Below are 17,309 nucleotides of genomic sequence, written 5' to 3'. Positions count from 1 at the left end.
TTTACATCCTATTTGAGTTTTAGCTATTTTCATAATTTCTTTGAGTGTTTCTTTTTGCAGTGCTGAAATAATGACCTCAGCTTGGTAAGACTTCGGGTTTATCGTGTATTTTGTCCTCTACCTATATGGTCTTCATATAATAATAATTTGTTGGAAGAATTTTTTATCTGTATTTTAAGAATAGAAAAAAATACTTAGACTTCGCCTTTTAATTCTGCCTGTGTCTATGTGTCCATAGTTATGTAACCATGAGAATGCTTTAGTGAAATACTTTCCTGTGATTTATCTCTTGAATACTCTGTCCTTCTTTACTGTAATTAGGCTAGTCTCAGTTTTTACCTGTTTTCTTAACTTGGCAGCTTCCTCCGGACTTCATTTTCTTTTTTGCATGCAGGAATGTATCAATAATTTCTTTCTCACCTCTAGTAATATAATGGCAAATTTTAGCCAGGTGAGGTTTTGCCTCATCAGCTCTGCCAGTGTCTGCATTTCAAACTGTCCACCTGCTTGTTATTGTTATTGCCAAATTACTTTTGAACACAGCGTAATTGTACTAGGTTGGGGGTGTGTTTATGACTTCAGCTAAAGGCTGACTCAAATTCATCACTGTTTCTTGCTTACTTTTTCACTCATCCCCATTTGACTCCTTTTCCACTTCCTGGTATTTCAGACACTCTTTAGTGTCTCAGCTAAAAAACTCCTTCTCGGTAGGAATGTGGATTCCTTTGCCTCCCTTTCTTCTGACAGGGTTTTTATCCAGCTGGTTTCTACCTTGCTGTGTAATTTTGTAGTGCTTTAATTGTTTGCAGGTTTATCTCTACTATCAGGGTATGTTAGTTTTCCGGATACCATTTTGTTTGTTTGTTTGTCTTTGCTCCTGAAATATCTGGGTAGCAAATTCTTCATAAATATTTAATGAAATCTTGAAATATTTTCCCTTAGAATGTTTTCTAGATTCAGACAAGGCCTTTTGATGGGAAGATAGAAGGGGAAGAAGGCAAAAGGAGGGGAGGAAAAGTGACGTGGCAGATGATCTGTTCCTTCCCATCATCTTTAATCACACGCTTTCCTTGCTCAGTGCTTATTCTGCCTCTTATGATTTCTGTTACTGTATCTTCTTACTTTCCTCTTCCTGTTACTTTCTTGTATATAGCTTGAGTATATTCTACTTTATCTTCCTTTCTTATAATTTAATTACATTTCCCCCTCATATCCTACAGCAGTTTAAAATCTGAGTTAACTTGTAGGATAAATGACATTGGATGCAACTTAATTTTCTGTTACATTCTTTTTTATTATTAAATATCATTAGTGGAATTAAAGCTTCAAAGTAGTAATGTTTACAGTGATTTTTGTTTGTAATTTTTGTAAATAGAAATGTGTTATGAGGATAGAGGTACAGGAAGGAATTGCTTTGAACAGAGCTATTAAAGTTTACAAATTTAGGCAGTTACTTTTTTTTTTTATTTGAGAGGAGGTCTTGCTATGTTGCGAACATAATGATCCCCCTGCGTCAGCCTCCTGAGGAGCGGAGACCAAAGGCACATTCTGCTGGGCCCAGCGTTAGACAATTACTTTTCAAAAATTATCTGAAAGTCCATCTAATTAACTGCTGTATGAGAAGACATCATGTATTCATCTTTTAATTTAATTTAATTTAATTTGCTGTCTTCCAGATTTGAGACTAGGATTTACAAACTTTTTTGCAAAGGGACAGTTAATAAATATGTTTGGCTTTGGGGCCAGAGAAACATAAAATGAGCATGGCTATTTTCCAATAAAACTTTATGGAACTTAATTTGATTTTCATATGACAAAATATTCTTTCAACTGTTTAAAAATGTATGCCAGGTGTGGTGGTGTGCACTTTAATTCCAAGTCTGGGGATGCAAGGCAGGAGCATCACTGTGAGTTTGAGGGCAACCTGGGTTCTGTCATGTGAATTCAAGGCCAGCCTAAACTGCATACTGAGACCTCGTCTCAAAACAAAACAAAACAGAAACCATCTTTAACTTGCATGCCAGACAAAAACAGCTGACGGGACATTTTGTCCTTCAAGCTTAGTTTACCTACCCTCATTCTAGGGGAAGGGCAGATAAATTCACTTCTTATTGGCTCTTTAAACTGTTGCATGTCCACGATCATACTAATAAGAATAGGTGTGGCTTGATAGGTACTTTCTATAGTGTGTATACTATATAAAGTACGTATTAAAGTTCTTTACTTGCATCATTTACTTTCATCCTCACAATAGCTTTCTGAAGTACAGTATGAACTGTAGGTGCATATATCATCTGTACTTTATGTGTGAGGAAAGAAGTCTCAGAAAACTCAACTTAATCACATGCTCTTTTGCTTCACTCATGGAAAAATACCTGTACATTCTCATTGCCTTTTACTTCTGGGGCTTTACTGAAATCTCTGCCTCCCTAAAATCAGACATTTGCATCTACTGCAGTTTGAGCCCAAATTCTTTAATTTGGTAAAATAAAATTGGACAGGTAATTAAAAGAATGTGGGTACCCATTAATGTATATTATTTTCTTATGACTTACTTGATTGCCAGGAATGTTTTCACACCAGAAGTACTGTGTGATGACTTATGTACTGTGTGTGCCTAAGTGGACCTGGTGCTCCTGTGATGCTTTCACCAGAAGTGAATGGTAGGGGAAGCACTGGGCCTGAGGTAGGTTCCAGTGACTCTGTAGCCACCATCCTCTTCATACTGTGTGTAGCTGTAGGCCTAAGACACCAGGGAAAGGGGTAGTGCTGTTCTGGAGAAACTTAGGGGATGCTTCTGTGGCTGTGCCAGAACACAGACAGTTTTCAGCAAAAATATTGAATATCTTCTGCAGGTGCTTTGCATACTCAGTTAGATGTGAGGCTGATAACTACATACAGTTACCAGCGTCACATTCACACTTGTTCAGTTCTGGACTGAAGTAGTAAAAAGCATTCTCTCCTAGGACAGAGAAGTGTGAACAGTTATGACAAGGTAAGAACACCGTTTAATCCTTGGCCCCTCAGCGCAGTTTACTTGATGAAAGTGTGAGGATAACACTGTCCCATACACTGGAGCAGGACTTTTGTCATCAGGAGGCTGTTAAGCATGTCTTGCTTGCAGTCAGTAGCTGCATAGTGAACCTGTGCCCTTTTGTGTATTACCTGTCCAACAGGCAAAGGTCTAAGTCATTTTTTCATGCTGTATTTTTATAAAAATACTTAATCTTGGGATGGGGATTTAGCTCAGTGGTTCTGCCGCCTGCTTCGTAAGTACAAAGTCTCAAGTTTGATCCCTGGTACCAAAAAAGAAAAAAATAAATACTATTGTCTGAATTTAAAATATTTTAAGTATGTAAAGCTGCAGAAAATATACCAGGGTTTATTCCTTTTATTTCACAGTTATTGTTTATTTTCCTTTTTGTGGTGTAGGAAAGCCTGGAGAGCTTTCTGGCCATGGCTTGAGGAACCCTTCCTTTCAGCCATAGCCCCTTTCTCTAGTGCCTCAATGGGAAGCCCTACAATTTATCATACTTAAAAATTAAGGTTGTTAAACTTCATCTTACCATTTCAGGATAGAAGTTTTATTCATGTAGAAGTCTCTTTATTGTGGAAACTTTGGGGTATTGCTTCTGAAACCTTTGAGAAAAATCAGATAATTCCCTATTATTGTGGTATTGAAATTGTTGACATAAGTGAATTTCATCACGGTTACTAAGGCTGAGGCTCCTAACTCTGTGTCACTGTTAGTGCGAAGGAGAGAAAAGGGGAGGAGGAATTGAGTTATGGTAATAGCTCGCATTTCCATATGTGATATCACCACATTGTTAATGTCATTCATGTGAAATTCTGAACTTCCTTTAAAAAGTGTGGCTCTGCTTAGGTCCAGTGTGGATGGAGATCTGCCTGCCTGTTGGATGTGACAGGTTGGCATAGCCACTTGGGAAGGTTGAGTGCTCTGATTGTCTGATAATTACTTCAGCAGCAGAGTGGTTTGAGGTGATGATTATAATGGCTCTGTGTATTAGTTGTATTAGTTAATTTCTGTACTGTATTATTTAACTTACTTGCTTAGCATTGATCTTAACCACTGAGCTTACTTCAGTGCAGTGATTTGAAAGAATCATAAAAATTTAGAGGTACACCTGGTTGGTCGTGGTACATACCTATATTCCTGGCAGTCTTGGAGGCTGAGACAGGAGAATTACAAGTTTGAACCCAGCTTGGGCAGCTTAGCAATGGTGAGACCCTGTCTCAAAATTTTACAAGTGGGAAGGGCTAGGAATGTAGCTCAGTGTGAAGGTCCTGGGTTCAATCCCTAGTACTGCCCCCGCCCCATTTTTTTTTTTTTTTTTGCAGAATTCTAAATAACGGGCACAAAATCAGGAAAGTTGAGAGGACCATGAGAAATGATATTTCTCATTATGTTGTTCAGGCTGGACTTGAACTCACTATGTAGCTCCCGCCAGCCTTAAACTCACAGTAATCCTCTTGTCCCAGCCTCCCAACTGCTGGGATTACTGGCATCTTGCACTATATCCAGCAAGAAATGATATATAAAAACACTGTTTAGCTGGGCGTGGTGTGCACGCCTGTAATCCCAGCACTTGGGAGGCTGAGGCGGGAGGATCACTGTGAGTTTGAGACCAGCCTGGGCTACATAGTAAGTTCCAGATCAGTCTCAACTACATTGTGAGACCCTGTCTCAAAAAACCAAAAAAACAAAACAAAACAAAAAAACCACTGTCTTATTTGACATATAAGAGTTAGAAATAAGACGTACTCGATTTGGCAGCACATATACTGAGTTAGAAATAAGATAAGAGGGTGAGGGGCTTAGTTCTTTTTGGCAGAGTTTAGAGAAAATAGGCTGAGCTTTTTCATGGTATGCAGTCAGAAGCTTAGTTTATATAAATAGGACTCAAGTTGTTGAAAAAATTTTATGTCAAGACCTTTTCTGATTGGTTGCCTCATGTATTTCTGTGTGTGTATGTGTCGTTCCATTTTTTTTTTTTTTTTTTGGTATCAGGGATTGAACTCAGTACCTTTGTGCTTGCGAGGCAGGTGGCGGCACCACTGAGCTAAATCCCCAGCCCTTCCATAAAGTTTTGTTTTGTTTTGGTTTTTTTTTGAGACAGGGTCTCACTATGTAGTTGAGACTGACCTGGAACTCACTATGTAGCCCAGGCTGGTTTCAAACTCACAGCAATCCTCCTGCCTCAGCGTCCCGAGTGCTGGGATTACAGGCTTATGCTACCACACCCGGCCCTTCCATAAATTTTAAAATATATATAGATAAAATATTTTAGCAACAATAAAATGCATTGCACAATTTCAGAAGTAAAAAGTATTGAAAATAAGGTTTATATGCTATAAAACAATTTTGAAACTCATTCTAGAAAGTAAAATTGTGCTTGGAATTTGTGTCTCTTCTGAGATCTCTTCATGATTCTCTTTGGCAGTGTTGGGAGTGTTTCACAAAGATATTGAGTAGAAATTTAATTCATTATATGATATTGTACAGTATTGCAGTTATGATGGAACTGTAAATGTAGTTCTCAGTATTCTGTCAAGTGAAATGCTTCTGAGTTTGAAAGCAGATTAATTTGTAAACATTTGATTTGTTAGTAAGAAGAGTGAAAGCTTTGAAGTAAGACTTCACAATCATGTACATTTAAGAAATATGTGCGTTTTATTTTGGGGAATTATTTCTTCAGCATACCTAGTTAGCAGACTGTTTGTGAAAAATAAGGTTGTTTGTAATAAATCAGAAGGTTGGCATAGTGCTGAATGAAATAGAATTCTATAATTTTACTAGTTCTGTGAAGACACTAAATTCAACACTAAAGACAAGGAAAACCAGAGCCTTGAAAGTCTTGTATAACTTGTGGAAGGTGTTGTGATTGGGATCTGTCTCTTGGCTTCCACAGCACCAAAAATAGTTTTAAAGGTCGCTGAAAGTGAAATGATTTAATTACATTGCATATAATTACAGTGAATATTTTTTTAAAAGGGAAAAGATTAGGAAAAAGCTCAGTTTTAAAAAAAATTGGCATTAACTGATTTTTTAGAAGGGCAGTCATTCACTACTGGAAAATGGGGCAAATTTATATTTTAGAGTCAACTTTTGTGAGTAATAAATAGTAGAAGAAATATTATTTAGGACTGTTCATGTCCTGGGGATAACTGGAGTGAAATCCAGTCTTACTTATTTTTTGAGAAAAGGTCTTTCTCTTACGTCAGCCTCCTGACTGTGCGCCACAACTGACCCAGCCTTACTTTTATTGTAGTGCTGTTCAGTGATTGATGTTTATACCAGTCACCTTGTGATAATGCTGGAGGATGCTGGGCCAGGACCCTTGCCCCACAAGGAGCTCCTTCTAGAGAGGCATTGTAGGATCTGCTTTATTATGAAAAAGTTAAATTCTGTTCATAGTTTATATATTTGGGGCCTTAAGCAGCCTTGCCAATGTATATTTATATTTGGACATTAATCTAGGAGTACAAAGATGGGTGTTTTATTGATTTAGCTAGGGAATCTTAGGATCAAGGATTTAAAGGCAACCTTGCATACAGTTGACGCTGTGTCAGGATTCAGTCCGTCTGCTCAAGGTCATACACGTTGGGTAGAGAGATGTCTACCAGATGTGCCAGAGACCTGGAGCATGGCACATGTATGAGAGAGGACTTAAACTTCACAGCAGGTGATACATTAGAGTATCTTTGTAACCTGTGCAAATAACTTATTTTGGGGGGGCATCATTTTCTTCATGTGAAGACAAATGATAGACCTGAGCACTAATAGCCCTTTTTGCATCTGAAATTTGATGGTTCCAAACTACTTTTCCCCTGAAGGGGGAATGTTTTTGCTGATTACCAGTATACTTTGTTGTTTTGAGACAGCCTTGCTATGTAGTCCACGCAGACATTGAACTCACTGTATCGCCCTGGCTGGCCTCAAACTGGCGGTCCCCCTGCCTCAGTCTCCCACATGCTGGGATTGCAGATGTATGCGTAAGTGTGACTTAAAATATGCATTCTTCTCATGAATTAAGAGGCAGATAAGATGTATCCAATATCATTCACATTTTTGTGAGTAGTCCTTCAGATCTTGTATACTGTTTTAAATAATTTATGATACAGCTTAGATCAGCAAATGTAGTGTAGCATTTTTCTTTTTAAATGGTTACATGCATTTTAATTTTTTTATTGATGAAGTACATGATTGATCAGCTTAGCAATTAATGGACATAAAGATTGTCCCCTATTTCTTACTGTTAAAAAGTGTTGCAGGTGGGCCGGGGATTTAGCTCAGTGGTTCTGCCACCTGCCTCGTGAATGCAAGGTCCCAAGTTCGATCCCCAGCACCAAACAATAAAAAGAGTTGCAGGTAACATTATTGTGAATATTTTTCTCTCCAGCATTTGTATGGTGTTTTGAGATTACATCCTAAGTAGATAGCATTTCAGTTTTATGTTATATTCCCAGATGACTAGAGCATTTACATAAATTTATACCTAGAAACTTACTATTGACTAAGTAATGTACTGCCGGTAGGTGTATTTCTCCAGTTGCTCCACAAAAATGTTCCATAATTTTTAAAAATACAGATTTACAGCAAGGTTCACACACTACATTTGGTTATTACCAGTCTCTAGTTGGTATTTGTTTTTTTTTTGGTACCTGGGATCAAACACAGAACCTTGCACTTGTGAGACAGGCAGCAGCACCACTGAACTAAATCCCTGGCCCCTAGTATTACTTTTCAACAGCTGTATTGCAGAAGAACTATTGTACAAAGCACACAGTTTGTTAGCTTTTGGCATATGCATACATCAGTGAAACTACTAACATCATCATGATCCATCAGCCCTAAAAACTTCCTTCTTGGTGTAATTGTCCTCTCTTCCCACCCTCCTGATTTCCTCATGTACTAACCTGTTTGCATTTTTTAGAAACTTAGTATAATTATTTTGAGATTCATCCCTCTTGTGTATATACTAGTAGTTTATTCCTTTGTATTGATAAGTCATATTCGATTGCACTGATAACATAATCTGTGTGGCTACCCATTTATATGGGTTGTTTTAGGCTTTTGGTTATTACAGACACAACTATAATGTTTATATTAACTCTTTGAGTATTGGTTGGTTAAGGAGAAGATAAGCTTTGTAAAGAGGCAAGAGGATGGACTAAATCTCTGGCTTTGCTGCCAGAGCTCTAATGAGAAGAGGCTTTTTGGAAATTTAAGACAAGCATTATAGAAGTAAGCAAGCAGAAGGAATGTTCTTTTTTCTATTTTTAAATTTTTGAGACGGGAGCTCACTAAATTGTCCAGGCTGGGCTTGAACTTGTGATCCGCCTGCCACAGCCTCCCAGGATTCCAGGAGTAATGTACTCTGCCTGGCTAGGACTTTCACTTCATGCTGACTGTATGTAGATACCTTTGTCCTAAGCCTTCACAGTGTAACTCAGCAGTTGTTTCCCCTGAGGCTTCCGTGACCTCTCAGTTATGGGTACCCTTTCTTTCCTGCTCTTATTTATTGGTGAGGTCTCTTTGTATTCTGAATCCAGCACATCATTAGTCAGATGATTGACCTTTGAGAAGAGGCAAGGAAGGAAACCAGTTGTTTGCTGGATGAGTAATTAAATTCAGCCAGTGTTCAATAAATTTGGATGATTGAAGGAGAGGGAAAAGGGGAGGGAGAGGGGGAGGGAGAAACACTCAGCAAATTAATACTTAAATGTACTTGTTTGCATGTCTGACACTTTAGCTAGACTGTAAGCTCTTTGAGGGTACATAGTCTGTGTCATCTATTTTTGTATTCCTGGTGTTTAGTAAATAATAGTTTTTTTTCTCGTTATTTGCTGTATAGATTAAAGCAGTTAAAATAACTTTGCAGGCACGTGCCTGTGATCTCAGAGCAAGACCCTTTATAAAAAACACACACACACACAACTGACTGGGGGTATAGCTCAGTACTCCCTAGTTCAACCCCCAAAACAGTCAAAAACAAACAAAATTGACATACAGATAGGAAGTTTATGTGCGTATAGGCCATAATTTCGAATGTGTCCTTTGCAATAGTCTGTAAGGTAGTTGGGGATTTAGAGCACTCTTCTCTGTAGGCTTAAAGTGGTTGATAGTTCCTGCTTATTGCAGGTGGAATGCAAGCTAGGAGATTGTTACTGGTGCCAGCATTTTATGTTTCTTTGGCTAATGGATGACCTTTGAAAGGAGGTTTGAAAGCTAGTTCCTGAGAAATTAAACTCAGCAAGTATTTATTGGTTAATGAAGGTATAGCAAAGATTTAGACTTTAAAAAAATATCTGGAGGGCAAGTTCTCAGTAATAGAGAGCCAGTATGTTGTAAAGGTTGTGGAAAAAGTCATTAAAACCCTGAGGGTGGCCACACTGCACACTGAAGGGAGCTCGGGGAGGCAGTTTGGCCCACACTTTGGGAGGTTTCTGTCCATGGTGCCTTGGTCCTGTTCACTCTGAGCCTGAAGGGGCGCAGTGTGTCATGGCAGGCGCTTGCTGTGGAGTACACAGTCTCACCTCTTGGTGGTTGGGGAAGGCCAGGGTCCCAATAGGAGGGCACACCCAAGGGCCCCCCTTCCACTAGGCCCCACTGCTTAACAGGGTCTGACACCTCCCATTAGTGACGCAGGTTGGGGTCTAAGCCTTCAACACATTGGCCTATGGGAGACACTTCACACTGTAGCAGGTTTCCTGATTGATTTATTTTAAAATTAGCATTGTTTGAGTGCCTAGTCAGTATAAGATACTTTAGATACTGTGGATGCAGTGGCGAGTAGGGCACAGATTCTGTCTCTTTTCACTTCCGAGTCTAGGAATTCCATCTGTAACTGATTAGAGTAATAAAGCAGTGTTATTCCTGTTGACCCAATGCCCAGGATTCCCTTGGCATTGATACTTCTTCCCTAAAAACCATGGGCTGAGAGCAATATGCCTGGCTCCACTCCGTCACTGGAGTTTGAAGAGAAACATTTGGAGTCCTTCCCTCCCTCCAAACTGTTCATCTATGCTCCAAAGAAAAAAGGTTCACTCTTCCTTCTGCCCTCCTTATTTTTGGCAACTTTGGAAATAAATGACAGTTTTTCTAGGCAGACTCCCTTGCAGATGTGATAGTAACGAAGCAGTTTTTATGCATTATCTGTCATGGAGTCATTCCATCCTAAATTAGATTAATATAATAAAAGTTGGACTGGTTGATTGGATGTGTTATTCCTGTTACCTGTTACCAGAGAGATTAAAACCACTTTTGACATCTTGAGATCAAGGCCTTGGGCTTTGCAGTCAGCTTCTCACTCTGCAGGTCATAGGGAGGGCTAGTGCTCTGCAGGGAGCAGTCAAACGGATGTTTCAGATGTGGTTCCCCTGACAGGCCAGCCAGGCGGTCAGAACTGTAAACATTCCCCCTTGGTGTGACAGTTAGCTAGAGCTACTTCCTGTTGGAGGTAGTGTCACAATGTGTGTATTATTTGTATTTGTGTTAACTGCAGCAAAACAAGAGGTTTGCATGCAGAGGAACTGGAAGAAAGGCAGTAGATCTAAAGCTGGTCTTTGTTTTAAACAGGGCTGAATATTCTGCACTCATGACTCATTCTTTGTGAAAGAATATGTTGTTTGGCCTTATCTGGGGAACCACACTGCATCCTATGATTCTGCATCTCAATGAGGGATTATTCATTAGTTGAACAAAGGCTTTTTCTAGAAACGAAGATTATATTGTCAGTAATTTTAGAGAGAAAATTGTCATTGTCCATTTTTATAGTTAATGTATCCAGGGAAAAAGAGTTCTTTTAGAAGTTTTGGACGTATATGGAAAAAATTTTATACTTCTTTTTTTTTTCCTATTAAGAGAGATTAATACTGACAGAATTTGAAGCATATATAGTGTTTTGTTGCTTTAGAAATTGTTTTTTTGTACCTTAAATTTCAAGCTCTCAAAGGAAATTTGTATCTTTAATTTATGGCACATTAAATATAATTTACAAAGAAATACTGATTCTTTTTAAACACTGATCTTGATGTTGACTTAAATTATAGTGTACTATTATATATTCCCTTATACATGGATTGAAATGTTTTTAGGTTGTGACAAAAGACTTTGGAAGTCACAGCCCATTTGTCATTCCCGGATGATGTGAGATCCCTTGCAGAGTCTCAGCTTGCTTTCCAGGCCTGGCCTGTCCTCAGGAGTGGGAGAGTGAGGACTGCCTAGTGCACCTAGGTGAATGTGACTGAGCATGGACTCTAGAAAGTGGGTGCAATCACCAGGGTACCGAGGAGCTAACTGTGAGGTTACAGATTTTAGTTGTTCTCCAGTCCAGTTCAGCTGCGGAGAGGTAGGTAGAGCCTTGCCTTTAAGCATGGGATAAGGCCGGGGTGTGGGAGTTGAAGGTGAATGCAGTGGAGGAGTTGGAGCAACCGAATAAGCAGGGAGAGATGGTCCTGTGGTGACAGTAAACACCGGGTGGGCAGCACTGGTAACTGGAGGGCCTCACTGGTGTGGAAAGATTACCAGAGTTGAGGACTGTGCAAAAAGATGGTAGGGTGCTCAATGCTGAGATGAAGTAATCCCAGATTCTGGAATTACAGGTATGCACCTGTGAGTGTTTTTAGGGGCTGGGTGTGGAGGCAATATCTGTGATCCCAGCCACAGTTGCTAGGGAGAGTGAGGCAGGAGGAATTCACGTTCAAGGCCAGCCTGGGAAATTTAACTGAGAATCTGTCTCAATAACTCGGGCTGTAGCTCAGTGCGAGGACCATGAATTCAGTCTCCACACCCCACACCCCCACTAACACACTCAGAAAGATCGGGGGGATAATGTCTGCCCAAGAACAGGGAGAGTTCCGGGGCTTCTCCTGATTCCTTCTCCTGATCCCTGCCAGGGCCTTTGAGTGTTTTGGCAGACAGATTATTCCTACCCACCTCCACCCCTGTGTACGCTTAAAATATATAGGGAAATTTCATCTGAAAACTGGCTGCCAGTGACTTAATCGCAGGACTTTCCTTTGGCAGATCCAGGTGAAATGGTTATTTTTGTGGGAGGAGTGTCAGCTGTGCGCTGTGTGTGTGTGCTTGGGTCTTTGTGAGAGGCAGCATTTAGGGGCTGGGGATATGAGGATGTCTCAGAAACGTCATGATGAAGTAGAACTGGTTAAACACAGCTCTTTGAAGGAGAGCATCCAATTTAATTCTATAAATTTAATCATGTTAAATATATGTTGTTTTCATTGAACTTCAATTAGCCTAAGGTAAATGTTAAAATAGGTACTACCTTAAATGTTGACTCCCTTCCAGCAAATCTAAATGCGCCACATAATGAGTCATAAAGGAAAAATAAAACACATCGTACTAATTGAATTAAAATTTACTTGTGTATTACATTGGAATAATAAATTAAAAATTGAGAATATAAGATTTGGCCTCATATATTCTCTATGTTGAAATGCACGAGTGTGGGCATTTTGGAAGGCTTTTTACTGTGTTTGCTGAGCTTGAGTCTGCAGCAGGGTTTGTGCTCTCACACACTGTAATCGTGAGAAGCAGACACACTGTTTTCTTATCTTGGATTCAGAGGAGAAACAGCCAGAGAATGAACTGTGTTTTTAGGTACTGTAAACTGGACTATCCCATTATCGGGGCAAAAGAGCACAAAATAATGGAATTATAAATTACTAATATCACACTATGAATTTGGCATTGTACAGTACTTAAAATAACTGGCAAAATTCCAAAGATGGAGTCTTAATGGAACAAGGAACTCGAGTGAGTGTTTGTGTGTTTGCCCGCAAAGTCTTCCTGTGTTGATTGAATAGTGAATTTGGCATTATACAGTACTTAAAATAACTGGCAAAATTCCAAAGATGGAGTCTTTTAACGGAACAAGGAACTCGAGTGAGTGTTTGTGTGTTTGCCCGCAAAGTCTTCCTGTGTTGATTGAATTGAGCATTGTGCACCGGGAGGAATGCCAGCAGCTGGTGGTCTGGTGGTCTGGGCATGCTAGGTTCTGTTAGAATCTGGGCATGGTTCACTGGGATATTTTCAGGTTAGAATTAGTAGCAGAAAGATTGTGGTGATTATAACCAGATCAACCAGAAAGATGAGAATTGAAATCTTGGCACACTATTCTGTGAAACTTCCCAACCTATGGTAGAATCTTCTTAAATATGTGTTGGACAGTATGTATCTTCACCTTCTGAAAGCCAACCTGTGAAATAGGAAAATAATGAATATTAGATTTTTCTTACCCAGTAGTGTAGTAGTGTTAGTTTTCCACTTCAAAATTATTTGAACTTGTTTCCCAGATATTACAACCTTTTAAATCCAGTTTTATTTTGAAAATTTGAAACCTACAAAAAAAGTTAGAATAATTATGCAGTGAACGCACATATTTTCCTACTAGATTTGCCAGTTTTTACATTTTGTGCCCCATCTCCCATGTGCCTTCTGAAGGAAACATTTTTGGGAGTAAGTTACAGACATAATGAGATTTCATTACCAAATTTTTGAAAATTGGTCTCATTCAGTGTACATTTTCCTACACAGTCATAATGATATTTCAGTACTAAAATTGTCATTAATTTAATAATATAATTTAATATATCTATAAAATTTTTATAAACGTGAAATTTCTTACGTTGTCTAAATGCATTTATTCTGTCTCTTTTAGTGTCTTAATTTACAACAGACTCCACACCTCCAGTTCTTGAGTTTTTAAATGACATGAGTTGTTTTTTACAATTTAGTTTTAATTAGTACATGTTGTATTACATAATGACTACATTCATCATGGGGAGTTGGTACATGTAGGTAACACATCTTAATTCTTTTTATGTCCCCTTTCCTTCTTTCCCTTCCCCTTCCTCCATCTCTTGATCCTCTTCCTGTCTGCAAAAGATATGTCACCCTGTTTCCCATTATTCATCTCACATTTTGCTCCTCAACCCATTCATACCGTGGATTCCTTGTTTAGGAGAACTACGCGATGTTTAAGTGTGTGTGTCCTACTTCACTTAACATCGTGGCCTCAAGGTGGAACAACATGCATCATCTGTCTTCTGTGTTTTGTTTTGTTTTGTTTTTTTGTACCGGAGATCGAACTTGGGACTTTTCGCTTTCGAGGCAGGCACTGGCAGCACTGAGCTAAATCCTCGGGCCTCATCTGTCTTCTGTTTAGGTTGAGAGTGAGCATGTCTCTCACTCTCAGTATGTCTGAGTGTTGGCTTGGTTAGGTGAAGCTGCACCTTTTTTTTTTTTTTAATTTACACTTAGTATATGTTTGCAATGCATAGCAGTTAATGTTTGTTTGGGGGAGTTTGTGTGTTTATATCATATCTTAATCGTTTTTGAAGCCTTCACCACTGGGCACTTCCTGTTGTGTGACATAAGAAAGTCACCTAATACTAGCCTTCCTCTGACTGGAAGTGCAGGGAGCATTGTGTTCGCTCACAGCTCGGGCCAGAGTGCGCTTGCATCCGCAGAGCATCCTTGCCCAAATCAGGTTATATGCATGCAGCTGCAGAATGGTAATTTTCATTATAGCATTCTTTTCACATTTATTGATTTTCTTTTGCAGCTGTTTCTGATAAAAACTAAGCTTTAAATCAGAACTGTTTTGTCATTGTATGTAGGTTACCCATAACTCCTACTACTTTCCTGACAGTTTAAATTTCTTTTGTAGCATTTAACGAAATTTTCCAGTGAAATAGTTTAGCGTCCACTTTGGGTTCTAGGTTTTCTTAAGAAATTGCTCGTAGTATTTACAGTTATATTTAGTGTATTATATTTATAAGCTCCTTAGGATTTTCCATTGCTTCCTCTCATACTTATGTCTTGGTATTTTATTTTGCCAGTTCTTTTAATTGCAGTTACTGGATTGGATTAAAAATATGTTTATGAACTAAGGAAGAACTTAATAAAAAGGATGTATAACTTTGTGAGATAGCAATAGGCATTTATTTTATTTTATTTTTTTATGGTACTCAGGATTGAACCCCAGGGGTTTCAACTGACTTACATACCTATCCCTTTTTAAATTTTTTTTTTGAAATGGAGTCTCAATTAGTTGCTAAATGGCCCAGGCTGGGCTGGAACTTGTGCTCTTTCTGCTTCAGCCTCTTTAAATAGAACTAATTCAGTTAAGGATTAATTTATCACTATTTTATTGTGATAGAAAAACATGATAAAGTTATTTGCAAAGAATTCATATAAATCATACACTGAATAAGCGTAAATGCAATCCACTTTTATCATGCCATTGAACACAGTTCTAGTTCACTTTTCATTGGGGCCAGTTGCTGTTATAGAACACAGTCAGGCCAACATAATGATACGTTAACCTGGCTGTAGTTGAGGTTGAGGTGGCTTTGTGCACTTGTAATGTGTCTGAAGGGAAATAAATCACAGAAAGAGGTAAACCAGAGACTTAAAAATGCTCTGTGTAGCCAAAGTGGGGAAGATTGAGACAGTGAAATCTTACAAACCATCTGCGTGACAAAAAGCTAGAGACCAGCAAGTCTTATTAGTGGAAGAACCTGCCACGTTTTAAAAACTTAAAGGACCTGTCATGTAAAGGTACAAGATCCCAATAATGAATGTAACTGTACTCTACACCTAAAATGTACCAATAAACTCAATAAAAGTTAAAAAAAAAAAAAAGAAACTTAAAGGAAGTAGCATACTGTTTTTTTCATAGGCACTCAATGAGCATTTATGGCTTTTGTTAATTATGACAGTTGCTTTTCCACAGATAAGATAGTGGATAAATCTAAGCATGTAACGTAACAGGTGTTTCTTCTTTGTGCCTCAGACTATCCTCATAAATACGGGCCCCAGGGGGGCTGTGCGGACCATTCAGTGTTTGAAAGGATGAAGCAGTACCAGAGGACGGGGGTAGAGGAAGCAACACAGGTAAGGGGTAGCTCACATTTACGAACTAGAAATGAACTTGGGCTTGTGTTGTTGCAGTTAACAATGTATGTTCTAGAATTTCTGAAAGATTTACACTACTGTGGTAAAATACTTACAGCTTTTAGTGGTAAAGAGGTGGTGCTGAGGTTGAATGTGAGTCTGTGTGAACCAAAAACATTACATGTCCATAGTCTACTCTGCCTTACAGAGTAAGAAAAAATTTTAAAGATAGCATTTTGTGTTTTATATAAATATAAGTTTATATATCAAAATTAAGGTCACTTACTTGCCTTGATTTGCCTTGGATGTTTACCTAGTTTTTTCTTTGTGTTTACTTTGTTTTTTGAGATAGGATCTCACTATGTAGTACAGTCTGTCCTTGAACTCACTGTGTAGCTCAGGCTGGCCTTGAACTTGCAGTGACTCTCCTGCCTCAGCCTCCCAAGTTCTGGGATCTCAGGTGTGTGCCCCCCACACCTGGCTGTTCATCTTTTTAACATTGAAAGTCTTGAGTCCTTAGAAAAACAGGGAGTTGGTTGTTCACTCTAATAAAAATCTCAGTGCTTAAGATTTTTTAATAATTTTTTTTTTTTTGAGTCAAAGTCTCACTATACACTTCAGGCTGGCCTTGAACTCACTATGAGGGCTGAGGCTGCCCTTGAACTCACAGTGATCCTCCTGCCTCAGCCTCCTGAGTGCTGGGATTACAGGTGTATGCCACCATGCCTGGCTTGTTTTTTGGGCTTTTTTTACCATTTGATTTTCTTTCTTTTGTTTCCTCTTTCTTTAATTACAGGTGGCAGGTTATAGTTGTCAAAACGTTTTTTTCTTTCATGATAAAATATTTATCATTTTTGGATAGTCTTTCTAAAAATTGGAGGAATGATGTTTCTTGAGGCATGCAGATTTGAATTCAGAGTTCTATTTCAGGTGGACTGTTCAAATACTATGAGATTTTATTCATGCATTCATTAAACAAGTATAGTATATACAGTATTGATCTGCCAAATGTCACAGATAGTGTAGTAAGTTCTGGCGGTATGTGGAGGTTAAGGTGAAGACTTGTTCTCAGAAAGCTTATAAACAATTCAGGGTAGTAAGAGATGGAAGAGGTTAAATTTAGGATAATACTCTATACACCAGAGAAATAGCTAAGCTAGACTTGGAAGTATTTGAGAGCAATAATCAAACTGAAAGGATAAAGAGGTGTTAGGTTAGCCATGAGGAGATGGAATGAATGCCTAAGCAGGAGGGACCATAGTACATAAAAGCCTTGAGAAGTAGAAGGATATATAAGAGTCTTTAACTAGAGTCCAGGAAACTAGTTAGAAGTTGCTAAAGTTCAGTGGAAGTGACCCTGGCTCAT

General features: G+C 38.7%; 1 protein-coding gene across 1 annotated transcript in view; it reads left to right on the top strand.

The window, feature by feature from the left end:
• The window catches only part of Adam10 (ADAM metallopeptidase domain 10), a 108,018-nt gene that overhangs the window by 40,600 nt on the left and 50,109 nt on the right, over positions 1–17,309 (top strand). Inside the window, exon 4 of the mRNA XM_033756250.1 lies at positions 15,843–15,943. Coding sequence (XP_033612141.1) covers positions 15,843–15,943 — 101 coding nt within the window. The remainder of the gene's footprint in view (positions 1–15,842; positions 15,944–17,309) is intronic.

The sequence above is a fragment of the Fukomys damarensis genome, unplaced genomic scaffold, assembly GCF_012274545.1.
Source record: "Fukomys damarensis isolate Sample0158 unplaced genomic scaffold, DMR_v1.0_HiC HiC_scaffold_25, whole genome shotgun sequence".
Classification (NCBI taxonomy): domain Eukaryota; kingdom Metazoa; phylum Chordata; class Mammalia; order Rodentia; family Bathyergidae; genus Fukomys; species Fukomys damarensis.
The sequence above is the reverse complement of the archived record's forward strand: the minus strand, read 5'-3'. Positions and strand labels throughout refer to the sequence as shown.